This window comes from Epinephelus lanceolatus, chromosome 2 (assembly GCF_041903045.1).
Source record: "Epinephelus lanceolatus isolate andai-2023 chromosome 2, ASM4190304v1, whole genome shotgun sequence".
Taxonomy (NCBI): domain Eukaryota; kingdom Metazoa; phylum Chordata; class Actinopteri; order Perciformes; family Serranidae; genus Epinephelus; species Epinephelus lanceolatus.
Window position 1 is genome coordinate 40,848,700 of NC_135735.1, and position 27,863 is coordinate 40,876,562.

At 40.7% G+C, this 27,863-nt stretch overlaps 2 protein-coding genes across 2 annotated transcripts in view; one reads left to right on the top strand and one right to left on the bottom strand.

The window, feature by feature from the left end:
* cep89 (centrosomal protein 89) overlaps positions 1-27,863 on the bottom strand; it is a 72,095-nt gene that overhangs the window by 12,791 nt on the left and 31,441 nt on the right. The window contains exon 17 of the mRNA XM_033624537.2: positions 1,335-1,483. Within this exon, the coding sequence (XP_033480428.2) occupies positions 1,335-1,483 (149 nt within the window). The remainder of the gene's footprint in view (positions 1-1,334; positions 1,484-27,863) is intronic.
* LOC117255667 (E3 ubiquitin-protein ligase RNF182) lies at positions 1,423-27,636 on the top strand. Its single transcript, XM_033624833.2, has 2 exons — positions 1,423-1,634; positions 24,197-27,636. Exons 1-2 carry the CDS (start codon positions 1,571-1,573, stop codon positions 24,937-24,939), a joined length of 807 nt encoding a protein of 268 aa, XP_033480724.1. The 5' UTR covers positions 1,423-1,570; the 3' UTR covers positions 24,940-27,636.

Genomic DNA, 27,863 nt, shown 5'->3' on the forward strand with positions numbered 1-27,863 from the left:
TCACATAAAACGTTTTGATAAGGATCCCTTAAAGCTGGAGTCTGTACTTCCACATATGAATGAAGGTCTGTTACATTCAAGCTTGTGCCAAATAAGGTTTGGGTCTCTATAGCTAACTTTCTCGATTCATGACAGCTGTACAAGGCCTGAATTTTTACATGACGCCTCCATTTCCATTCTTTTAAGGCTTGATGTTATACAAAATTAAAGACATGGCCAGATTGAGTGACAGACAGTCAGTGAGGTGTGGCCGCAGTTTATGAGTCAGATTCACCCCTCCCTTCTCCACATGTCCACCCTCTTCTGGCTCCAAAACAAAAAAAGAACAAGATGGCGACAGACAAAATGCCAGACTTGAGGTTTTGAAATAGGAGTCCACAAAGCAATGGGTGATGTCACAGTAGCTGCATCCCTAGTCTATTGTCATACATATGGATAAAACAGTGTTTGTGTAATTACACTCACTGCCACTTGGGGGGGAAACAACAGTCCTGCTCTCCATCTTTGAAGCTTCTTTTACTGTTTTTTTTTTTTTTGGCCACCTGGGGGCAGTGCAACAAGCTATAAACAAAATATTGACATACTACCAACTTATGTAGTTGATATGGGAAAGTTGTTCACAAACAGCTGCTAATTTACACATCCAGCAGACACACAGTGACATTGACATTCATTTGGTGTTTCTGGCCACCTCCTGAATGTCAGTGCAATATTCACTCTCTGAATCTAAACACTGTTGGTTTGTCACTACAAACCACCGCTTTCACATACACATAGCTATTTGATGCATTATTTATATAAAAATATTGGTTATAGTGACTTTAAATTTGGTCATTAAAGTCTCGTGACCAAGTATATACTGAGTAAGGCGTTTAGGTGTATGCTCTCTATTGGACAAACTGAGTAAGCACTCACTCATTCTGAATTACCTTTAAGAAAATCTGTCATTACTTCACTATAATGTCCTTGTGACTTATAAATCTGTCATAATCTAAATAAGATAATAATTGGACTGACTTATTCTTCTTGGGGAAAACAACAGCAGGAAAAGATGGACAATTTCTAAGAAGAGTGACACCCATTTCTTTGTCTAGACATCTCTGTTTCTTGCCAGTAACTGTTTTGTTGATGTGACCGGCTGTGCCTCTATGTGCACCTTTCTGCTGCCTCTTGCTGTCTCTGCCCTCCTTCTTGCTACAAATACCATCTCCTCTCTCTTTCTCCTCCTCCTTTCATTCACACATTCTCTCCCTATCCTCCTCCCTTTTCCTGCCTGCCTGCATCCTACCCCTTCTGCTCCCTCTCTCTCTCTCTCCTCCTCGCTCCCCTCCTACCGTTTGGACTGCAGCAGTCTCTCCTCAGCCTCCTGTCTTTCTCTTAGCAGCCTCTGCAGGTGAAGGATCTCCCTCTGGTGAGAAGCTGTCCTCCCCTCCGCTGCCTCTTCCAACACTGCCAGTCTGGTTGACGCCTGCCTTCGGTACACCTGCACACACACACACACACACACACACACACACACACAAACAGAGGAATGAGATGTGGAGTGTTGCTATGAAAGAGGCGGATTTACATGAAGGACAGAGCAGCAGAGACAACTGGAGTGGAGGAGGGGGAGTCACACTCATTGGGACAAGGTGAGGAACAACACAAACACACACACTGAACTGCAGATCTTTTATGGAGAGACTGGTGTGGGTGCATCTGTCCTTCTACTGCATTTGTGTTTATTTGTTTGGATGTGTGTGTTTAGAGCAAATAACAGTTCAGTTTTAGACCAATATTTAAGTTGTTGTATCAGCAGCTGGTGAGCTGCTGACAGTTCAGAACTACTGCAGGTAGTTCAGTGCACACACACTCATACAAGTGGAATACATGTTCATTTTTATGTGGATTAGTTTGCCTCAGCTGATGCAGAATAACAGTTATTGCAATAAAGCCAGAAATAAATCACTAAAAGAAAACACTGTAAGAGAGAAAGGAACGCAGGGGAAAATAAATATGCACAAAAAGAAACACAGAGGGTGGATACTGTGTGTTGCTACACTCTGTGCTCTGCATTTGGAGATTTAGTGATGAGAAAAACAAGGTCTGCATAAGGACAAACGCTGTGTGTGTGTGTGTGTGTGTGTGTGTGTGTGCCTGCCCTCTATTTGTGTGTGTGCATAGGAGTTTATCACTCTGTCTGCATGATAAAGGTTAAAGCAAACAAGTCATCTTCACCTTTTCACTCTAAATAATTATGCACTAACCAGTAGCTGGCTTGTCTGGATTTGATTCAGAGACATTTTAAACAGCAGCAGTTTTGCAAGCACAGATTTGTTTGTAGATTTGATTCTGATTTAAATATGTATATGTATATATATATATATATATATATTTATGGGCTGTATTTCTGAAGCTGTCCTATTCCTTCTTCTAGTAATTATGATCCTAGCGGTATGTAGGCTGGTGAGTTGTAATTATCTTAACATGATGTGTCCACACAAATCATAATTTCCCCCCAACTGCTCCTGTCTACTACAACCACAATGCATTGAAAACATGGCTCCTCTTTAAAAAGCCTTTTCCAGAAAAGCACCAACAGATGTCAAATACTTTTCCATAGCCAAACAAATAACAACCAAGGAGACATTTATGTTGTTCCCCACAACAAAAACATGGTACAAGTACATTTATAATTTATAATGACTGAGTGCTACTGAATCAGTAGAATGTGAAGCAGACATACAGCAGAGCATCAGGTTGCTGAGATGAAGTTTCTTTTTAAAATGAGTGAAAATGTTTCTCTCACCTAAAATACTGCACTCAGTGCTGTGTCAGAACTACATGTTAAAAACTATTAAGAATTACATGAAGAATTTTTATCACCATTTAAATAACTTAAAAGCAATAATATGATACATTTTCTAGGATTTAACCTATGGTTGGGGTTTTAAATATGTTCACTTGTATATGGCTTAGTGTTTCGTAAATTCTATGCATTTTCCTATTTTTTTTCTTTGGACAGAGGGCTTGCTCTTAGAGTGGTCACCTGATGGAAAACAAGTAAAATTAAACAAAATTAACCATGATAGAACTGAGAGCTGAGAGCATGCCAAAATTGTTGCTCCACATAAAAAGGACATAAGTAAGGCAGTTTGACAGTAGTATAGTCTTTCTATTTCCACACTCTGATGTTATTTTTTCCTCCACATGGTGAGAGGCTGTTGGGATAGCACCTCTTTCACCAAAAAAATCCCTTTATTTGCAGAGCACCTGTAGTCCACATAGATAAAAATCAGACCATCATGCATAAAACATTAAATCATTATCATTGCGATCAATTACTCATTTCATGACAGATAAATAACCTCCTTCATCAGAGTCACAAACCACCAAATACATTATGTAGCCTTCTGGCTTACCCAATCAACACGTGCATAATTACTGACCACAGAGTATGAACAGAACCATGATGCAGTAACATGACACTCAGGACTGCATCATCAGTATGGAAGGCTACACACATAGTGGAAATGTTTGTTCAGCGGTATGCACATTGACAATGCTTACTATATGTATGAATGACAATGATAGCAGTACCATATGCCCTGCAGCCTATTGGTATAATTTTCTGACCAAGGGGCATAAAGTTATAATATTTCATCCCCAGAATGATCATTTGTGTATCAGCTACTTACCCTGTGTAAAATTTAATTCTCGAAGAAAACTTTCTTTTTCCCACATGCCACCATGATAAATGAAGAATCCAAAAACAGTTGGAACAGTTGGAACTTCTGCACAAACAGTCTCAAGCATGGACAGGAAGTTCAAAGGCACCTGCTTTCCTAGGTGCTATCAGGGCGTGCAAAAAAAAAATCAATAATAAAATAACAATTTTGAGGGCACAGTATTCCTCCAAGTCCTGAACAGTCAGGCCCTGACATCGATTGGACAGATGTGAAATACACATACATGCCTTTACCATTACCCTAAGCATATAATTTACAACAGTGTTATTATACCATACCAGTGTCATCCATTAAATCATCCTTAAAGGGCACAGATCAAGATATATGAACTGACTGCCTCTTGAATTAAAAGGATGGCACCATTTCTAAAAAGATTTTCAACCATGAAGTGTCTTGTTTCACCACAGACACTTTGCCTTACACACAGATCAAATACAGTATATTACATAACACAACCTGGATTTTTTTTTGATAAGATATCAACCAGTGCTGTTACAGACACCACTCATTATTAGTTTTCAGCAATAATTAAATTAAGTGCATCATCAGATCAACAACTGAAAACATTTCAAAGACTGTGCTTTTCACTCATTGACCTCTGTGTAGCTGTTAGGCTTACTAACTGCATGCTGTTGTGCATGGAACAGGCCACAAATTGCTAGCAGTGTTTCAGCAAGACAAGATAATATGCAAACTGTGAGTTAGGCAGTCAATCATTGTGTCACAAGTAATGTGTCTGACTGATGAAGTATCTGACCTGGTTTTTATTTATTGACATCTTACCCAACACTGTTGAGTACAGGCGTGTGTGTGTGTGTGTGTGAGTGTGAGAGAGGGAGAGAGAGAGAGAGAGAGGGAGAGACAATGTAAGAATGACTAACAATGCAACTGGATACACAGCTCAGGACCACACTGACTTAGCACAAAGAATCATATGAGAACTGAGGAAACATAATCTACATACTGTATAGCTAAAACTAAGCCCATCGGTTTTATAATATTAGTTTAGTGGTAATTATTATTGATCTAGTATAGTTTAGTAATGGTGGTAATTTTACACAGGCTTCGCCTTGTAACAATCTACACGATTGCTCACTTAATCCTGCATAAGTGACACACTCACCTCTCTTCTACCACTGTTTCTTTGCAGAAGAACATCTAGGTGGTTATTAGGTGGTAGTATATGTCATCAGCCCCCACTCTGCTGTAGTCTGACGTACTTAGCGGCCAGCAAAAATGACAGGCAATTTTCCCATGCCCTATTTCATGGCCAAAGTTTGGGATCTTCTAAGATCCTACTGGTTCTTACAAGTAAAAGCTCTGACCATGATTTCTCAGTGTTTGAGAAAGTCACAAAGTGCTTAATCAAGCCAAGACAGTAATTTAACCAGTCCTCTCACTATGTTTTGACAAAGCTGCCTTGTTTTAATATGACCAAAATAACCCATATATTGACCGATATCACTGATGTAAAAGGGTCATCATTTGCACTAATTCAGCCTGGGAAGACCGCCCTGATGATGTGAGCTCAACATTCTGTTTCACTCTCAGTATCAGTCTAGACTCAGTTCCACCCGCCTCATATCCAGAAAGTAAAATCCAATTGGGGCCAATCAGGAATGTGCACCATAGCTGACAAGGTAAGCAGCCAATCATGGTCTGTGTTGTAGCTGATGACGTACATGCAGGCCGCTGCTTGCAGAACAATAAAGGTGGCTCCGGAAGCAACAAGCTAACTGTAATGTTAGCAGAGTAAACACAGCAATAAGTGAAATTATTGAAGAAATAGAGTCAATAACAGTAATTAAATAAGAAGAGTATCAAGTGGCTCTGTTGATGAAGATGAAGGAGTTTGCCTATGAAGGCAAGTACTCCCGCCCACTGAAAGATTTTGGTGCGGGATCAAGTCCAGAGTGATACAGAGAGTGACACAAAATGTTGAGCTCACGTCATCAGGATGGTCTTACCAGGCTAGCAATAATCTGGAAATGTTTAACATAGTCCAAAGCTTCCTATGTTAGTCCAAAACTGTAAATGAAATTCATATTTTTAATGTATCTACAAATCTATTTGTTGGAGTTTGCGAAGGTAAAATGAATCATAATGTGTAGTCTATAGAGGATATATACAGTGAAACAGACGGGCACATCAAAGATGGCTCGCAATATCAAACATCTTTGCCAACAATGTTCAAGACACTCACAACTTAAGTTTGAGCAGCTCAGAAACAGTGGGGTGGCTACTGCACAAGGCCCCGCTGACAAATGGATTGTAAATATTTATCTTATCTAAATCTAGTTCCATCATATGCTGGGCCCTTGGCCAGTTAAGAGCCTTAGCCTTCAGTAAGGGCCCAACTCTCTCCTAAACCAGCAAGCAAATTTGCAGTTATACTCGTACTGAATAGCATTGGTATTTTCTGTTGGAGAACCATAACCTGCGCAAGCAAAATGTCTTTAAAGCTGGGTCTGAATCTCCATCAGCCCCCCAGGGAAGCAGCAGGGCGACAGCATCAGCCCAGCCGAAGCGGTGACATTTAGCCCTCACAACAGGCTGAGCAGAGCAACGCTAAACCAATATACCCCCCCTCCTAGCTGTAGCCCAGAGGCTGGCTGACCTTCTCCACACAGTAACAACAAAAATACTAAAAATTCAGAGCAGACTGTTTTTTTTAAACTACAATCCAGTGGGGGATCAGTTGTATTAAAAATGTTTTTTCATTATTTTTCAACACTTTTAACACAAAGTTCCATTAAGATGGTGCAGTTAATTTGTGGTGTGAGAACATATGAACCAACTACAGGATTTTATGAGAGCAGATATGCTATTTTAGCGTGATTTCAAAAGCTAAACTACTGATAACTCCATGTGCTCATCATGAAAAGTGTTCAGAAAATGATCTTATAATTGATCTGAGTAACACCATGTATATGACTTCTTTATGTAAATCATTTGGTAACCATGGTCACACATATGCATGTCAGCGTGGGTATTTTCCCTGATTAATAGGTCAAAAGCTGTTAAAACTGCTGTGCTTTATCCGACTCCATGCACTTTGTCAGTTCATTAAATCTAATTAAAAAGTGTGTGACAGCAATCCCACATTAATAAGCCCCAAATAATTGCTGTACAAGACGCTTCCTTTTCATCCTGTCTCTACCTGTGAGTCATTATTCATAACATGTGCTTTGATTTGCAATCTCATAATAGCCCACTCATAATGCTTATAACCAGTTATTTCTTTGTGAACTCACCAAAGAGTAACCAAACTGTCCATCCGGTACCTGTTCATTTGTAAAAAATCAGTGTGAACCGGAAAAAGACCAAAACTAAAGAGCAACAATATATCATTTTTTTCCCTTGGTCCGGACCAAATGAAGAGAATTATAGGTGTGTTACCACACTTAAGAGTCACAATTATGCTTTACTGCACGTGAGCATCAGCTTTCCATGTGTTATGCTTATGCTTTAAACTTCCAAATGTTGAATATTTATGTGTTGATATATATATGGCGTCCAGACTCAGAAATGGTCGTCCATATGAAACCGAGCTGAAGCTGATCTCTTGGTCCTACTCCCTATTCAAAGCCAACCATGTGTCAGCGCTGCCGCATGTCCTGCCTTATGCTAAAATACGATTTGTGCTGCAGCCAACAACTGCTTCTAACGGTCTGAATGGACAGTAAATCTTGGGCTTGTGTTAAAGGCTACTGTATAAACACCCTCCTCTGATTTAATCTGTCAACCTGCCACTATTCTAATTAACACCTCACACACTCTCTTTCTTTCATTTTTGTATTCTTTCAGTCTCTCTTTCTTTCTTTTGTATGGATCCACATTAGCTCCTGCATTGTGACAGAGCGGTGGACACAGGGCCTAAAGAGCAATAAAATCCACAGAGGGAGACAGTTAGGGTGAATGGACAGGTCAAACAAACACAGGACTTTGACCCAGAAGACTGGGATATGAAACTGACTTGTTTTCAGGCACGAATAAGTAAGTCACATCAAGTTGTCACCTCACATCAAGTTACATTTAGTGCGCAACAGGACGAAACCCAACAATGATTTTTTTTCATAAACCTAACCTAACCAGTGGGGTTGCTGATTCGTAGGATCGATCATATGAAGTGTGCACAAAATTTCTTTATATATATTTTGCTTCCATCTCTCTGCCCTGCTCTACTCTACTTCAACGCTACTTAGCTCTCTCTCTACTCTACCAGTAGACTACCACATCCACCTGTTGCACAAAACGCACACAGCAGTGTTTCCCCTAGGATGGAGTTGTAGCAGCGGAGGTGAAGCACACACATGAAAAATAATTTTCACATGCGTGAAACTTTTTTGTATGCTTGCAAAGCACAGCCTGCTGGAATGTTTCTATGTATCTACTGGCACCAGAAGGGCTCTTTAGGACTAAGTACATACAGTACATTTGTGCACAGTAATGAGCAGGTGAAATGTCTGTCTAGCTTACATATGAGGTGTCTCAAGATTTAGGAACATACAATTTTATTGAATATAATAAAAGTAAGAAGTCACATGACATGCTGCTGTTTTGTGCTATGACCTATTTAAGTGCTGGAAGTTGTTATTTATGTGACAATGCCTGAACGCAACACAAGCTCAGCACGAGTGCCGTGCTGCGCTGCTGTGTGAGCAGCGTGGTTGTCTGTGTGTAACAGCAGTCTATTGATGGTTATTTACACACTGTCCATTTCAATAACAGCTGACAAACTGCATCGGGCTCCGGGTCAGGTTTGGTCAGGAAAATGCGGCCCGAGCTGCTCTAGCGTGCAGAATTGCAGGAGAATTGTCAACGTGTGACCATGTAGAGACATAAATGACACGATGACATAACACCATAAATAGTATATTGTTATGTTATTATATGAAGCGTCCGTCGCGCAAAATAATATCAATGGGGGCTGTGGGCAGGACATTGTTACACAGCGTGTGCCTGTGACTTCAAGTAGAGAGACCGCTGCATCAGAGCCGAAGGAGCACGTTTTAAAATACATTTATTTAGTTATTAACTTTTACTATTTTTAGCAACTTGCCCGATCGGGCAAGTGAGTTGTTAGTTTACATGCCCGACCTTGAGTTTTACTTGCCCTGGGCAATCGGGCAATCGTTATTGTTGAGCCCTGTGTGAATATGTAAAACTTCCTGAATGTGAAGAGCACTTACTTACAGCTAACTTTTCTTGGCTCAGTAAAAGTTAGAAATGATACACAGTGTACAGCATAAACCTCAGTGTCAAGAAGGATCTGATTTGCCACCTCTGAAAGGACTCTGCTGTTATGCCCTTCTAGTTAAAAATCTATGGCTTTTGCCGAGGAGTAAAGCTCCTGTGGTATGGGAGCGTCTACAGGTGTGAGAGGTTGGCTTGAAATGGCAAAAGATAACTCTATGGGGTTAGTGCAATGAAAGAAGTAAGGAGTAAGCCTCTTTGTGTCTGCTGGGTTTGAAAAACTTCAGAGAAAGAGGATGTAACACCAGCATTTTTTCTAATAACACACTAATATGCAACACCTCTTGGTAGAGAACTGGGAGGCCAACACAGCCCACAGCTCATTAAATTGCTTTCCTACTCAGGTGTGTCACAAACATCTGCCAATGCCGAGGTCAATGTCACAGTTAGTTCTAGTCATAAATAAGTTCACAAACACGTCCGTCTATGGGGGGTTCAACTTAGTCAAGCTGGAGAAGAAGCAATAACATACTGCAAAACACTAGTATGTTTAGGCACATGACAACTCATGATTTGGAGTAATTTTTTCTTTGTCTTGATGGATGGTACAGCAACACAAATGGCTAGCATGGGCCTGATTCATTACATGCTAATGGTGTGCTAGTGTTTGGATGGAGAGGTCACCAATGATTTGTTGGTTTTTAGTAGAGCTGTGAAATTTGAAGCATGTTGTGGCTGTAAAGAGCCTGATACCTTTACTTTTGTGTTTATCCTTCTGGCTCTTTTCTCATTTCTTTTTATCACTTCTCTGACATATAATCATTTAGACTTAGAGGTAGAATAACAAAGTGAATTGTTTTATTCCTGTCTTGAATTTATGCTGTGTATTTCTGCAGAGCAGAGCTAATTGCACTGACAGATAGTTGTCAATTACTACACTGATATGTTGTTCTTCTTACAGTATGTGTTCTACATTTTGATTAGGAGGCAACAGGGCACAACACTGCCATCATGATGTGGATACTGTGGTTGTAGTTACTGTGGTATAAAGCTGGGCAGCTATTCACTCAATCAGTGGCAACAATTATACATGGATGTGCACTACAAGAGACCAGCAGCTAAACACTTACAGTGTCAGCAGGGCTACCATCATGTTTGCACTGGAAAACATGGAGGCTAATATCTGAAAGCACATTGAGAGCACTTTTTTGGTACATGGGTGGGTAAAAAATAGGCCTCTGAAAGTAAACCTGCATGCACATAGGGAGAACATGCAGTCACCACACAACAGCTCAGTTGGGATAAAACCCAGGACCTCCTGGCTATAGAGCCACTGCTCTATCAACCATCCCATGGCTATCAAAGGTACTTTTTTTTTTTTTTTTTTTAGAGATTTTCTTTCTAATATCTATAACTGACAGTATTCACAAATATATTTGGAACTTTCCTTCAAAGCCACTGGAAACTTGGTCTGAAATATTAAAAATTCTTTGAGCTACCTATTAACTTCATGGTGAATACAGATTTGGGTGGTATACCCAAGTTTGCTAGTTAGTTTAACACAGTAGCTTTCAAACCATGTGCAGTATGCATGGGAATGAATAACAATATTTGGTTACTGTCTGTGCTGCTGTTTGTGATGGAACCATCATGTGGCACAAGCATGTAAATTTGATCAGCACAGGAACGGCGATATCTGAGACTGTGCGACCACTCACCAGTCATGGTGGATCAAGCTGAAAATCGGTCGATGGTGGTCACCAGCAGCACGATTGGTGTATCTATAGGTTTACTTTTTTACTCGGCTTGAGTATCTAATGAAGCTCGTTCTGACAGGCCACACTGTCAACTGTGACTGGGTGAGCTAGTGAGCCACAAACTCTCAGCTCTCACTTATGATTTTGTGACAGTGTCACTGAGGCTATTGCTGTGAATTCTGTATCTACACTGAAAGGACCTACACCTCCTCAGAAAATGTGACAAAGGGGGCTACGGGGAATTCCAAAACAGCGATGAGTCAACTGGCCAGATAGTATGTTAAAATTTCCCATTAACACATTATACAGCTTCCTTATTGGTTTACTGAATATAATAACTTCACTCCTTTTGTTTCCACATCCTGTTTGTACCAGCATATCTGAACATTATAGCATGCCATTGTTACAGCACGTTATGTTTTAGTAGTACTGGGGCGTTGGTGGCTTAGTGGATAGAGCAGGCGCCCCATGTACAAGGCTGTTGTCACAGTGGCCCGGGTTCAACTCCAGCCTGTGGCCCTTTGCTGCATGTCTCTCCCTCTCTCTATCCCCCTTTCACACTTTACTATCCTATCAATTAAAGGCAAAAATGCCCTAAAAATTAAAAAAAAAATGTTTTAGTAGTACTCACTTTTCTCCTGGCTTTACACTCTTGTGTGTGTCTGCAGACAATTGCTGCTTGTGATGAAAAACGCTTAGACAAATGTTGTCCTGACACAATATTTTTAGTGTCAGATGCGTCATTTTAGAGCCGCATATTCATCTTTCTGACAGCCAAAGGCTGGAGAAAAATGTCTGAATTTATGTTTAGATGAGAGCAGAACAGTTTCACAGATCAATGCACAGAATGTGGAGCACAGATGCTATAATTAATTATACAGCAGTGTGTTTAGATTAAGTACCAATCCACCCGATGAATCACAGATACCTACTTTTCTATCAAACAAAGCTGAGTACTACCTGACCCAACCCCTAATTACCCCCCCTAATTGAAAAGCTCCGTGGCTTATGTTCATGTTGACTGGATACTGTCCAGTGATATTCAATGTGTTTAACAACTTGTGTTTTGGTTTAATGAGTGACTGTGTTAACTGGTAAGTTTCAGCCAGATGCATTCATGGTTGCTTGTGGTAACTTACATAAATGGTAGGCTAGATAATAAACATAGATGAGTATGTATTTAAAACTGATTAAAGTAAAACTGAAACCTTTTAGAAGCTTTCAGAAGCTTTTATTTTCTGTTTGTGTTTCTAACAGCTGCTGTCACTACGAGAAACCACGATTCATTTAGTTGATTCATCAGTTAGTAGGTCACTCATTACACTGAAACACCAGTTGCTCTGAAACAGTCGTAATCCTCTTAAATATCAACTATGACAATGACATATGATGGCGTTGACTGTAAAAGGGTCTATTGGTTGTTTATAATGTCAGTGATCTAGACCTTAAAGATTACTGTAACTATAATGTCAAAACCTTAAGTTTTAAGAAAATAATACTCCTTAAGTTTAACGAAAATAATACTCGCAATAGAGTGTGCCAGGGCTGACGTCAAAACCCGAAAGGTTATCATCGCGCTGGTTCCCGGAAGAGAAAGTGAATGTGATTTTTGCATTGCGTTTTGGATTATGTCAGAAAATAAGCTCTGTGGCTAACACAAGTTTATGATACTTACAGGTTTTGTTCAGTGAGATAATCTTCACACATGAACACCTTTCATACCGCATTTGAAGCTTAAATGCAATCGCCAGAAGTAAAAAGCTAACGTTAGGCTTTAACGGACTACATGACTACTCCACGGTCGCATGACTCTTGACGTCACCGCCACTAAGCTTTCAACTGATTTCGGCCGCTTTATTTTAAAAACATTGTATAATGGGGAAATCGGATTGTTTAAGCTAAATAAGAAGCTGTAATGGCGGACTGCCAGCACTCTTGCTTGTTCGGGGGTGATGACGTTTAATGTCCCCGACAGGGTTTGTAGTCGTATTGAGCAACTTGTTAGCAACCGCCTTTTTTACGACACGTAAAAGCTTCAAAATTCACAAGTAGGGTATTTACTGACGTGTTTTATGTCGTAGAACAAAACCTGAAACTCGCTTAAGCTTTTGTTAACCACAGACCTTATTTGAGGCATTTTACCAAAATCCCATTCAAAAGAAGTATTGACTTTTAGACAAGAGAACCGGAAGTGCTAAAAGCGCTAACGGAGTTCCAGGTTTACTGGCACACTCTATAGGCAAAGTTTTTGTGCTGTGATTCAAAGGGGTATCTAAACAATACAGTTGGAGCCTATTCTGTGTATTTTAACATGCATTTTTTTTTAAAAGAAGCTAGGGTACCCCAAGATGGCTCTGTGTTTACCTCTAATTGCTGTTAACATGATGAAAGATCTGCTAAGCAGCATGAACATAATCCTCTGGATCAATGGCATAATTCAGAGAAGCATCACCAAGCAGATATTCTGACATCAAAGGTCAAAGCTATCATCAACAATCCACACTGAAAGGAGACAGAGGAGAAGAGAGAGGAAGGGACAGGGGAGCATAGAATATAAGGCATGGGAAAGATAAGTGTCCAGTCTTGCCTGTCAGATATAAAATGGCATTTTACAAATTGCAAGACACACATACTCACACAGACATGCATGCGAACACACACACACTGCACTGGGGGCCTACTGTGAGGTATGTCTTGTCAGACACCTGCTATAAGTTTGTCAGTCAAAATGTTGCAGGAGGTAGATCCTCAGCTGTTTTTCTGTTGGTTACATGGAGAGTTTAAAAGTTTTCTAATAGCACATTGTTGACAGGTGGAAGGAAAAAGATTATTTCCCAAAATTAATATAACTTTGTTAGGGGAATCAGACAGAGTCAGACTCTAGATATAAACCCACCAAACTACCAAGCAGTATTTACCAGCTAAAAGCAAAAGTAAATGGTGTTTTGAAGAGAGAGAGCATAAATCTACTAGCCAATTTCCCCCTTATCATATGCTACAAGTGCAGGTAAACACAGCTTTTCATCTAGTTCATCTTGCCAAGATCTATGCAGAATATTGATTGTGTAATTCTGGCTGCAAGGGTGTCTGGAGCTCAGTGTTGTAGAGACTTCTGTAGCTGTGATAACACAGCTCAGACTTGCTTTTATCTTGGTGATCAAAGTATTTTCCAATATGCCACAAATATGTTGATCAATACACTTTTTCTTTTAAATATATCAAGCTATTGTTGATAGTGGTTTGTAGAATAATTCAAGGTGATACTTTGTTGATTTACTCCATGGGGAAATTCTCTTCTGTTTCGACCTCCTATGGGAGCTCAGGGTGAGCTAAAAAACAGCATGGATGGAGCTGGTAGGAACTCAGAGGCAAAGGAACATACTGTTCTAGCCAACAAGTCCTTCAAATAGAATGACAAAATATGCTGTTAGTGACTGCCCTTGAGAATGACATCTCATCTAACGCCCCTATCACCAGGACAACATAATTTTTCAGTGCCTGCCGAAACCATTATAAATCACTGTATACAGAAAAAAAAAATCTTTTTTACGATTAAGGCTATGATTAAGGTTAGGCCAAAACAACTTAGTTGGGTTCAGGCAAGATCATGGTTTGGATAAAATAGGGAAGGGACATCATTGGGCCCATAGGGCAGATGCACTAGAAATTTTGCCAACCAAGTGGCTAACTTCTGGTTTAGCCCTCCACTAACTTGAATGGGAATTAAATTATTAAATCCTGATTTTGTGTGGGTTGGGACCCTCAAAAAATGTATCCACTGATTTACAGAAGTCTCTTTAACAACATAAGTCTATGTGAAAAAGTCTTTTTGGGCCCCATGGCATCACATGATGGATTGAAAGTTGTAATTCCATGGTTTGGACTCTACGTCAAATATGCTTCAAAGCCTGGTGCTGTTTGGTCTTTATTAATATGGCTGCTGAAGGGCTTTGTCACTTGAACATAAACGTGTTGCAGTGGAGCACTTGCTGAAACAATTTATGCTGTTATTTTTCTAGGGAGGACCATCTCATTGTAATTGCATGTGTTAGAATAGCATTTGATTTAATAAGGAAACAAGGACAATTATGCCCTAATACCACAATAGAGGGGGAGACAGACACACAGAGCAACTTGTTCAGCAGATGTTAAAATGGGATGCAGGTAGCAGTGACACAACTGATGAATCCCAAGGAAGTTGCACTCCAATGCGCACTTGAACGCTAAAAACTTTGTATTATCAGCTGATATATTCAGGGCCGTCGCAACTGGACAGGCAAACTAGGCAATTGCCTAGGGCCCCGAGCCGGAAGGGGGCCCCCAGAGACGGCTGACATAGGTCCATATCAATGACAATATGATGGAACCCCTATAGACACTGCAACAACGACAACATGTTGGAATCCCCCCTAATGGGGCCCCCTACTAGCTGCTGCTTGCGAGTGGCAGTGGAAGTAGGGTGACCAGATGTCCTGCATTGTGCGGGACCTCACAGCATTTCTGTCTCTTTTCACGCGTCACGCAAATTGAGACCATGTCCCGCATGATTGGTTTCCACCCACGCTAGCATTGTTGGAGTACCGTAGTACTACGGTACCTCACGGTACCACTACTGTGGGATAAGTTCAAAGTCCAATCGCAAGAGGATGAGTGTCCATGCGCCGTCCAATAACAGCGCGCGCTGGCCACCTGGCACTCAATAGGCTGCTGCCGTGGTTTGTATCCAGTGACATTTCAGGTATTAGCTTAGCTATTGAGTATCTTAACGCAGTTAAAGTTATTATTTATTTCTTTTTACTTGTAGGTTAGATTTGTTTATATATGCTACAGTAATTTGTTTTCCACAGAGCTCTACGGTGCGAGCATTTTACTCGCATTTGCGACTAAAAATAGTTTTGTGCAAGCAAAACAAATCATTCAGGAGCACGCTGTGTGAGTACAGATTTCAACCAGCAGCAGAAACTAAAGGCGAATCCTGCCGGTTGTGGGTTGAACGGGGGTCACAAGATAAGGGGTTACTGGCGACGGAGAAGTCCGGCTCCAGGTCCAATAATTTCCTCTTTGTTGATTTCATGACTGTCCAGAAATACCTGAACAACCGAGCTGTGGCAGCACACAGGTATGTGATGTGTCAGAGGAGAAACGAGCCGTTCACATTTCTCTCTTTGTGGCAGGTAACGGTCCACAAACCTCACCGCACTTTAGAGACTGTTCTTTACTTATGAAGGGACTGTTCTTTACTTATCAGGGGAGGAGGGTGGCTGGTTGATTTTTATTTTATTTATTCATTTTATTTTGATCTCCACTATGTTAATCACTTATTGATGCTGTTTTTGAAGTATGAATAAGTCAGTAAGTAATTTATTCCATTGAAATATCATTGATGTATTATAGAAAAGTGATTTATCTTTTTATAAATGACAAAAGGCACATCTGCCTCATTTTTGCTGTGGTATCGTGATACTACTCAGAACCGTGATACTTTCACTGGTATCGTACCGTGGGTCCCAACTTCGCGCTGGGGGCGGGTGTCCCACATTGTCCTTCACAAACCTACTCCTTGTCCCACATTTGGTTTATTGGGACCTGGTCACCCTAGAGGCAGGGTGGGGAGGGACCTCCAAGGTGCCTCTTGCCTGGGGCCCCCAGAGTGTCTTGAAACAGCCCTGGATATATTCCTTAGCTAGAATCACACTTTGTGCACCAGATAATGCAGTGAGTGTCATAAGAGTTGTATCCTTCAGCATCCAAGTATCTATTATCCACAACTGCTTTCAGACTGTAATAAGACCTTTATTTTTAGTGAATTGCATTCTAAAGCTACTTGAAGGTGGTAAGGACAAGTGTGCTTGTAGCAGTCTATGGTTTTTTGAAGTCTTACCTAAATGAAGAGCAATTATGAATGTCACATCCACTGTGAGTTTTTTGATTGACTGTGGGTAGTGTGTAACATTCCATCCTGGATGTTTATGGTACTTTTAATGGCCTTGATAGCTTGAGATTATGTGTTGTTGTGGCATCTGACAATCTACAGAAAGGCTCCAATCATTCAGACTTAGTTTACTCTCATGACTTAACTATTCTAGTTTTGATTCAGTATTTCACACAGGTTAAATTTGTTATGAAATTTTGTTTGATCTTGCTCAAGAACACCTCAAACCACATGCCTGGGTAAAGAGTAGACTCTCTGATTACTACACAGCCCAGTCCAGCCTACCATCTACGGTATATGTTACTGAAATTCCAATATACTAGGAGTAACTCTCCAGTGGTTTAAGGAGAACAATAGTAGCATGGAACTGGATCTATAATTACTCTGGAGAGCAAGAACATGATTTCATCTATTCCAGCATCAAGACTTCCTTAATTCTCCTCCAATCAGTTCCTAATTGTCAAATGTCAGCTTTGCTCCACCTCCTCCCCTGTCGTATTGCTCTTGCACAGTGGAGCTACGTGACTTTATTCAGATCAGTGTTTCACCTTTCAGATTCAACATATTTACCTTGAAGACCAACTAATCATTTAATATGTCGATCAGTCAGTCAACCAGGCAGTTAACTAGTCTGTCAGGTGGTACACCAGTCAATCAACTGATCAGTCAATCAGAACACAACTATTAATAAAACAACACTAGGAGGCTGTGGTCGTAAATTTCTTCGCTCTCCATGTGAAATTTACAATATTGCTCTGACTAGTAGAAAAAGAATGGTAGACCGCACAATTACTTCATTGGTTATTATCACTGCCTTTGATAATTTATTGTCTAATTCAGATTCAGATTCAGATTCAGAATACTTTATTAATCCCTGGGGGGAAATTGTTTTAATTTAAATAAAATAAATAAAATAAAATAAAATAAAATATTAAAGTAGACAATAAAATAAAATAAATAATAAAATAGTAGACAATCTGAAATATATACAATATACAATGAAATGGTTGTAGCATTTTGTTTTATAAATAGCCAAATGAGTCCGATCATCAGAGGGAGGAGTTGTACAGTTTAATGGCCACAGGTAAGAATGACTTCCTGTGGCGCTCAGTGGTGCATTTAGGAGCAATCAGTCTCTGGCTGAAGGTGCTCCTCTGTTCGACCAGAGCGTTGTGGAGAGGGTGAGAGCCATGCTGAAGTATCGCCTGCACCTTTGACAGCATCCTCCTGTCTGACACTGCTGTCAAAGGGTCCAGCTCCACCCCCACAACGTCACTGGCCTTTCTGATCAGCTTGTTGAGTCTGTTGGCATCGGCTACTCTCAGTCTGCTGCCCCAGCACACCACAGCAAACAGAATAGCACTGGCCATCACAGACTCATAAAACATCCTCAGCATAGTCCGGCAGATGTTAAAGGAGCGGAGCCTCCTCAGAAAGTAGAGGCGGCTCTGTCCCTTCTTGTAAAGGACTTCAGTGTTCTTAGTCCAGTCCAGTAATGACGCCATCACCCCTCAGTACACTTACAGCTCTATTATTCTGCCATACTCCTTTATGAGCCCTGCCATTTGTCTCTTATCTAGACTCAATTGGCCAACCATATCTCATTATACCTCTCTACAATCCCACTTTACACAAGACCGCTGTGCCCAATTAGCTTACAACCTCAGCAGCGTAATAACCTAGCAATAGTATCCAAGGTATGAAGAAGAAATGTTAAGTGAAAGGCAGTCCACTGCTAATTGGGATGATCTGCAATACCACTGGGTTTCTGGGAATGTCTGTGTATAACATTGACATGGAATCTACAGCAGCCATCAACTGCTAAAAGAAATTAATAGTTAAGCAAATACATTCGTGTCAGCTGCAGTTCCTTTAATGGCCACTAGATGGTGTTTCCAGTGATGAACAAGATGGTGAGCAGTAAATTTCCAACTTCAAATATCACTTGAGAGAACTATGAGCAACCTCACAGATGCTTTGTGTGTGTTTTTCACATAGACTGAATAGTAATCAGATGTAGCCTCGGGGACTACCGTTGGGTTTGTGAACTCCCATTTTGAAGCCTCGAGTTTGGCATTTTGGCTGTTGCCATCACTTGTGAAGCACAAAGTGACCATATTCGGACGAGAGGGAAAGCTGCAGAGGAGCGAGGGGTGGACCTGCCAAAGAACTGGAGGACATTATCCATGGATGGCCTGTACACGTTAATTTCTGCTCTAAAGCTCAGCATTTTAACATGGGAGTCTATGGGGATTGACTCGTTTTGGAGCCAGCCTCAACTGGCCATAAGAAGAACTGCGTTTTTTGGCATTTCTGCGCTGGTTTTATTTTTTAGCCTTGGAGGTTGCCCTGTGATTTTACAACTCTTAATTAAAGCTTTCTTTTTTGTGGGGCTATGGGTGTGATTCCTCATGGCTATTATGTGGATTGTGCTCATATACCCTCTAACACCAAGCTGAAAACAAAGTCAACATTGAGAATCTGGCAGAAGATAAAGAAAAATAATGTTTGGTTTTGGAAACCCGTGAAGCCCAGTGAAAACCTGTGGTGATTAATAGCTTTGCACATAGTGTTCCCCCTCACTGACTATGAACCTCACAATGGCACTCTCTGCAAGGTAATTACTCAACTCAAACCACAGTATTTAGCTCTACCAACCAAAGCTAATGACAATTTTTGGAAGTGTTCAAAATATATTCAAAGCCTCTACAGCCAATTGGTTACGGTGCATGCCAAAGAGTTGCACCATCCCTGGCTCAGTTCCAGTTGAGGACCTTTGTTGCATGCCCCCCCCCCTCCCCCCCCCGTTTCCTGTCTCCCCTTCAGTTTTGACTGTCCCAAAATTTAATTGGCTTTTTAAAAAATGAATTGATAAATGGCTGGCACCTGGTGCAGAACAAATTATTTAGAGTGTGACATGCACAGGTTTGATTGGTTTTGTACAGTTTAAATAGAGGTGTGAAATGCATAGACAGAGGTGTTTTGTTGCATGTGTGGATCTACTGGACGCTCTACTGGAGAGTTCATGCATAGTGACAGCTGGTTGCAGCACTTTGCCATTAAGGGTAGCAATGAGGTAAAAAAGAGCAGCAAAAGCAAGAAAAAATCTGATGTAAACAATACTGATGTTTCAAAACACTCAAAGACGATGTTTTATGAGATACGAAAGACATTGTTAGACCGTATGTTTGTTTGCAATGTAAACTCCACAGGATAGATTTATTAACAATTGTAACCACATTCAAGTTCATGTTGCATAACACAGATCTGGATTTTATCCTGCCCAATCACAGTGCAGTGCCCTTTCTTTACAAATGTATTTGTCGCAGATGTCTGGGGAAAACTGGGTGACTCTGCTCCTGGGATTGATGCAGCATGAGCTGGTTCTTTCTGACATCTTTCTGACATGTTTCAGAAGGGTTTTTAACGCAACAGACTGCTGGCTGAAATATTTAGCAGTCAGCAAGTCACAGAGAGGCCTGCTGGGCAATCGCCAGTGCAACATTCACCTATTCAATCTATATTTCATGGTCATGAATGAATGAATGACTGGCTTTTCTTTATATAGCATCTTCCTGACGGGAGGGGGACTAGTTAATGAAATGTAGAGGTTAAGTAAAAGTAACAGGAATGAGGTAACTGCAACTACAACTCACTGATGCACTCTGTGATTTTTTTTTAGGTTTTACTAAACCCCTACCAAACCTTTTTAACCTTTACTGAATCATACATAAGTTGACAAATAAACCTGGGCCTGAACAAAGACTGGAAGGCCACTTTTAAACTCTGCTGCAACCCTGTCTTTGTTTATTATCATGTCAGGGGGGTAGTCGACAGAATGCACAAAGTCCTTTGCCATTTTAGCAGACATTAATGTCCTCCTCCAGGTATGTTTTAAAGTATGTAAAATACTTACACTTATACTACTACTTTACTTTACAAGGATTCCCCACATTATAACAGTTTAAAAGAACTCTGAAAAAGGGCTGTAAGCCAATCCACTCTTTCTCCCTCATTGAGAAATTCTAGATCGGTCCCCCAATCTGCCCACCGCTGCTGCTTGCGGTAGGTTTTGCTTTGCACCTTCTCCAGTGCAGCTCGCACTAGTTGACCGTTGAAAGAGTGGTGCATTAACGTTAAAGGAAACACTGGAAAGATTCAGCCATACATGTTTGAGCCTCAGTCAGACCAAGATTCAGATGAAGAGTCTGTTGTGCACCAAAATCAGTGACAGACGTACCAGAATGTTAAGTGTAATTACCATCTTTATTTATGTTGTTTGTTAGCTTGCAGGGTAACTAGCAATGGCTTACACAGTGTTAGTGGTTGTGAAACATACATAATATCTGCTGCAATGTTACAATGTTAACACTGGCCCAGTTTGCAGCCAAAAACTACAACTCTACCATATTTGCTGTCAAAACCTTGCTCCTTGCTCTCTGCCCCCCGGTCTGCGCAGGAATTTCGTGTTTCTTTGGCGGTGTTTCCCGTATCAGTCAGCGATTGGTTTGCGTATTAGTGTAATGTACTTACGATGTATATATCATATACATATAATGTACATAAACTAGCTTGCACAGCATATGTTGGAATCTTAGATTGTAAGGAGGTACACAGACATCACCTCCTTTAGTGGAAGAATGAAAAAACACCTCGCTAGTGGCAAACTTTGCACAGATACAAGTCAGTATAGCCAAGGTCAAATATTTAGGGGACATAAACACAAGAAAAACAATTTTGAGTGGAAGAGGACTTTGAAAATAAGGAACACTGAATATATTTTAAATATAAGATGTCCATGTCAGGATGTTAAAGAATTCCTTTATCAGCTCCTCAAGGTGAAATTAAATTTTTTTTCACGCTGTTGTTATTTTACAGATTACACACACACAGACCTGAAATAAAGACACATGCATTTATGGAGAGATGTCAGAGCGAGAGGGCTGCCCATGGACAGGCTCCTCAAGCAGCTGAGGTTTCAGTGCCTTGCTTTAGGGCGCCACAGCAGTGTCCAGAAGCATGAGCTGGCACCAGTAACCCTCCAGTTCCCAAGCAAAGTCCCCATAGACTGAGCTACTGCCCCTGTAAACAAGCCCCATATGTTTTGAAAATGAACAGGACCAATACCACTGAGTAGTTGTTACCTTAACTGGAGATGAAGACCCCAGCTGCTCACCTCTGCTCTGAGCTGGTCTCCCAGAACTGGATGGTTGGAAATTTTAACTTGCCACCTCAGAGAGTTGTGAGCAGATCTAGAATCAGCCTTACTATTCAAGCCAGGACTCGAATCGACCTGGGGCACAGAGTTCTGACCCCATGAAAACATTCCATTACTGTCCATGTGGGGGGTACATGTAAGGCAGAAGGAGCGTATGTCCACACCCAGTGATGACCATCACAGGGAGATCGAGAGGCAATGTAGTTTTTACTCTTTGGATGCCCAGTCTGTGCCACTGTGGGACCACTCCTTGTTCTGGTATGCCCCTCTATGGACACAATGTCAGCCCCCCACAAAGAGGAGGCCCAGCAAGCACCAGGGACATAGAGACCATACAGTGGGGGATGTCTGTTGCTGAGGACAATCTCCAGCAGTTCTTGGCACTATGTTTGTTGACTCAGCTACATACACGGTACCTGCCAATTAATCTTATTCCCGTCAATTGCTCTTGGCAAAATTGATAGTGAAACCCACCAATACCATGGGGGCCTTTTGGCACACATACATGTGGTGTCAGAGTCCCAAGGCACACACACACACACACACACACACACACACACACACACACACACACACACACACAGTCATAAACTGGCATGCTGACATAAGAAAATAAGTCTGTTGAAAAAAGAAACTACCATTTGTTTACCTATAGAAAATTGTGATTCACAATTCAAACTTTGCTGCAGTCTATTTCAAGAGAAGAGTGCATGAAAATTAAGTCTGTTCTCCCTAAATCTGCCGAAGACATCATAGAGTTTCCTACCTCTTTCACTTTTAATAGGTCAGAGATACAAGCAAGTATAATCACACATATTCCACAACCCCCAGGAATGTTCAAATCCACAGCCCAGTTTTTATGCTTTATGACAGAATAGAGTTTAATTATGAAACTATTGTATTTTCATATCTTGAAGATGTTAAAATCAAGAACGACCTTTTATGCACCTCAAGATGAGCGTGATCTCGCCTGCCACAGTAAGGGTCTGAGGCAAAATACAGGAGGTGGGGGGTCCTTACCCTCATTCCTATTCATGCTAGGTGTCGGTGGGTACATGTTTACAGCTATTTGACCTTATCAGTGATGACTGACAGTTTCTTGCTGTTCTGCATGAGGGAACTGATCATTGGGAGTTTTCTCATGTCAGCCCTGAATTATGTACAATCGCACTGAAACTGTTGGCATCAACTAATACTGATACCAGGGTGAATGTAACAGTTTGTACACACACTAGCCTAAACCTTTGCCCCAGATCATAGCTTGAATCTGTCTTTGTGGGTGACGTGCCAGTGAGAACTGTGTTTAAAGGGACAGTTGACCTCAAAATCAAAAATGTTTTTTCTTCCTCTTACCTGTAGTGTTATCAGTCTAGACTGTTTTGGTGTGAGTTGCCAAGTGTTGGAGATATTGGCTGTAGACATGTCTGCCTTCTCTCCAACACTCAGCTTGTGGTGCTCAAAGTGCCAAAAAATACATTTGATAAACTCCACAGCAACATCTCTTTTCAGAAATCATGACCCTATTACTCGAGATAATCCGCAGACCTTGTTGTGAGCAGGTTCATGTGGGAAATATTTTCTTTTAGCAGAATTGCTATATATATTGCTATATATATTATTTTTAACTATAATACTTCATAGTCAATTTCATTTAGTTTTTTTCCATCTTCAAAGAAATGTTGAGATAAAGGACAACTTTACATTTTCCAAAAAGGTTTTTCTTTTTACATCCTTCAAAATCAAGAAGGCCTCGCACCCCCCTATGAAACTTTGGTGAGCCGTGGTGGGGGTTGAGTCCCCAAGTTTGGATTCTGTATTCTGTATCACTACAGACCAAATAAAAAGCTACAAAGGGCTTTATACAATCCATGGGATGACAAATAAATAATCAAACAACCTAAAATTTACAAAGTAAGCTTCAATTCAGGGACTGGTCATTTTAATTTAGATCCGTAACAACATTGTATTCCACATGAAATAACCAAATCACCAAGAAATGGGGAACGAGCAGCTGTCTCTATCACCTCTCCCCAAAGATTAGTAGCATACAGGTCTCCTGCTTTGTCACAGAGGGCTCTGGGATGACACCCTGATCCAACTCCCAAACCATAAATCATTCATCAGCAGCAGGTACAGAGAGTAGAAGCAGCCAGAGAGTAAGGAAGAGACCTGACCTTTCCCTGCTTGGTAGAGATACAGCAGATAACAATAGTCAGAATCATCTGCTTATTTCAGCACAATATCCAATGTTCTGCTTTAAAATCACATGTAATACTGGACTATATAAATACAGTACCATTATGCTTCTAATTCACTTTTTCTCAACATGTCTCTGCCTCTACATTCTTCTCACCTTCCCCAGAACATGACTTGAAGATGAGCTGTCCTCAGGCTGAGTTAGAGGAGGAATGTCCTCCACCAGAGGAATTAGAGTGTAAGATCTGTTACCAACGCTACAATGTCAACAATCGCAAGCCTAAGATCCTGGACTGCCTGCACCGGGTCTGCGCCCGCTGCCTCATTAAGATCCTGGACATTGCAGATGGAGCAGGTTTCATCTCCTGCCCCTTTTGCCGACACCAAACTGAAATCACAGAGTACGAGGTGTCAGCCCTCCCTGATGATGCTATCATCATGTCCCATTTGGCAATGCGGGACAAATCCTGGAGTTCCGACCACAACAAGGAGGTGGTCCTGACTCCGACGAGTTTCTCTTCCTCCAGCCCATCTCATGACTCCTCCAACTGCCTGGTCATCACTATAATGGAAGTGCAGAGGGACTCACAGCACTCCCCAAGCAGAAATGGCAGCTCCGATGTCTATGCTGAGCAGAGCCTGGACTCAGTATCGATGGGCTCCAATGGGCTGGCTGATCAGGACGCCCTGTCCAAGTTCTGTAATCATGTCCCACGCATCCTGGTCTGGCTGCTGGGTTTCTTGTACTTTGGCTCACTGCCTCTAGGAATCTACTTGCTGGTGATTCAGAGAGTAACACTGGGCATTGTATGTGTGAGCTTGGTGCCGTCAAGCCTGACAGTTTGCCTGGTCTATGGGTTCTGCCAGTGTCTGTGCCAGGGCATGTGTGACTGCTCCTCCAGGGGCTGATAGGATGCTATCAGAGGACTGGTAGTGCAAGGATGGGATAAAGTCAGCCACAGTAAACAGGTATTTGATTTGATTTGTGAAAAGAAATGGTGTCAAAAGGTAAAGAGGGTGACCTCTCCTATAAAGACTTTGCAAGCCTACCAGTCAGTTATCTTCATGCAAATAATGGGGCTAGTTAAGAGACCTTTAGTATTGGTCCAGGCTTTTGTTAGGCCAACTGCTGCAACTCAGAGACCAGTCTGGCCCAACAGAAACAGAGCCTCTGACAAGATGTGTCAGGTGGAGCAGCGCCTGAACCTACAATTCTGTGATGTATTTCTGTATCCTTTATCTGTTCTGTGTTGTGTGTATGACCTAGTCCATTAATCTGTGACTTGCATAAGGACAGCACTGATAGAGTCCTGGGCCCTCATTTATCAACACTGTGTACCCAACAAAAATCTTGCATGCAGTCATCTATTTTTTTTTGTTTTGTTATTCTGAGGATGATAAGTTAATTAACAATTGCATTTAAGCATGATTGTTTGATTTTCTCTATTTTCGTGTCATGCACATGAAGTGCCCAACCCTCCTGGATTTACAAGACATCAAAAGTTCAGGTGCAGTGGTCAAACATCTCATAACATAATTACAGGTTATTTTACAGCTCAGTCCTCTACAAAATATTCTACCCGCTTTCCAAAGTTTGGCAAATAAAATCTGCAGCAAAAACGGTTTCATTTCTGAAGCACAAGTCAAGTTTTACAGTGATCCAGCCAAAGTAAATTAATATAAATGGATGTCATTTTACTGAAAGCACACCCCTTATGTCCTGGTAAACAGGACGGTAAAACAAAAAATTGAACCTCATTGAGAGTCTCACCTAGCTTACACATGAATAGATAATTGCAAGTTCCCAATAACAAAAAGGGCGTAAAATCATATTGTAGGCAATATGAACACAAGTTAAACTTTAAGGCACCTTTGGGCAGATTGACAGTAGAAATACAATACAAAATACATATTATGCAAATATGTCTTTTTTTCATTTACCTTTCATTTTTAGTTAGTGTCCATCATGTCTAGCCTGCATTCAAGGTAGTGTTACCAAATATTTCTTCTCTCTGTTTAAGCTACAGGTAACTCAAAGTTGGATATATCTCAATCATGATACTGGTCTTGCCATGAGCTCCTAGAAATGCATTGAGGAAAAGCATTGGTGCGCTGATATCTATGGGCTGAAAAGTTTCAGTCTGTTGAACCTGTTGATGTAAGACTGTTGTAACATCTTTACATCCTGGTAGAAACACTGCTCTTCCAGGGCAATGTGACTAACAAAGAGTGTCCATTGGCAGGATTTTTCAGCATAAAAGTTCAAAGTGCTCCAGGTAAGAAAGACAAAGGATATTGACATATAATGCACAGACAAGGCAAGGCAAGGACTAAATACCCAATTAACTGTAAACTGGCAGTAATATTTTATTTACCTATTTTACTGTCACAGCAGTGTCTTTGAGAACACATGTGATGAGGCTGTTGTTGTTGCATATTGAATGTGTCCATCTCCATCTCTATCTTATTCTCTGCCTCAAATATAAACAACACTCAAGAGTTTTTGCGTTGATTGGATTTTTTATTTTTATTTTTTTGATTTGGTTCAAATAAGGCATAAACCAGACTCAGATCTCAGGTTCTTTGATACTCTTTTAATGTTAAGCAACAAACTTTCCATTCAGTTCCTTGTTGGGTTGAACATAGCAAGGCTGCTCTGTTGTATATGTGGTACTGCTTGTAAAAGGCTCATTTGGCTTGGTATACAGTTTATGTCTATGGGAGTCCTCTGTTACCTTCATGCTGTAAGTCACCATATTGAAGCAATGTGGATTTGATGTTGTGTGGCGCCTCGAGATTGTGTGCATTATTTATGTGGCATCTTGATTTTTATTTGCATGTAAGAGAAACTTTCCACTACATGTACCATCATGGCATATGGACTCCTGAAAGAAAGGTCACAATAAACTATGGTGTAATTTTAATGTAATTTCACGTGCATGTGGAGGAAAAATGCTATTTTTAGTCAAGTCTACTCAAGCTTTAAGTTCCCCTGTGAGTATTACAAAGTAGTCTCCTCTGTGACTAAAACATACATTTTGTAAGTGAAGCCTGTTGTTCACGAGCATGGTGGTGTAGAAATTGTGAGGTTTATAAATTCACATTACTTTAGGGGGTGCTTGGGGCAGTTATGCATATTTGACAATTACCAACTTTCTTGTAGTCACAAGCATTCTACATTTTACTCATAGGAGTCAATTTATAACCTTTTGTGTACAATGTTGATAACCGAGGGCCCTGGGATGATGACTCTTAGATATATTAAATGATAAACTTCAGGTGATGCTATTTCTCATCAAAATGGATATGTAGCATTTTGTGAAGGGGGGGGGGTGATTTCATGCTAACCTGTTCCTCTATAATGTAAGTCCTGTTTATTCTAAATGAACTGATAAATGGTAAATGGACTGTTTGTTCTCTGATGTTGGGGTTCTATATTCTTTTTACCTTTCCTTCGTCACCGTCCTTCTACCGCTATTTCTATACCATCTCTGTTTTCCTGTGTTTTCCTGTGTTTCTCTCAATGATCTACTGACTGCAGCTCTCAGCTTAGTGTCACACTACTGATTACAGAAGCTACAATGAAATAAATGTAAAATTATTTTCTATATGTTGCTTATGTACTTATTTTATGTTTGCTGCCTGCTCATTCAGTCCACAACAATCAACAGTGCTGTCATCAAGGACACAGGATGCTGTTTTCATATTTTAAAACGCTAAAATTACAAATGTGTGGGCTTATTTGTAATTCTACTGAGAAAACAGGAGATACATTTCAATCTCAAATCCACTGGATTTCTGAAGTCTCTTAACACAATTTGTAACAGGATTCT

Excerpts from the sequence above, each read along its gene's own strand:
- LOC117255667 (XM_033624833.2), top strand. The coding sequence starts at position 1,571 with ATGAAGGACAGAGCAGCAGAGACAACTGGAGTGGAGGAGGGGGAGTCA. Across the intron at positions 1,635-24,196 it reads GTCACACTCATTGGGACAAG|AACATGACTTGAAGATGAGC; the intron begins GTGAGGAACAAC and ends CACCTTCCCCAG.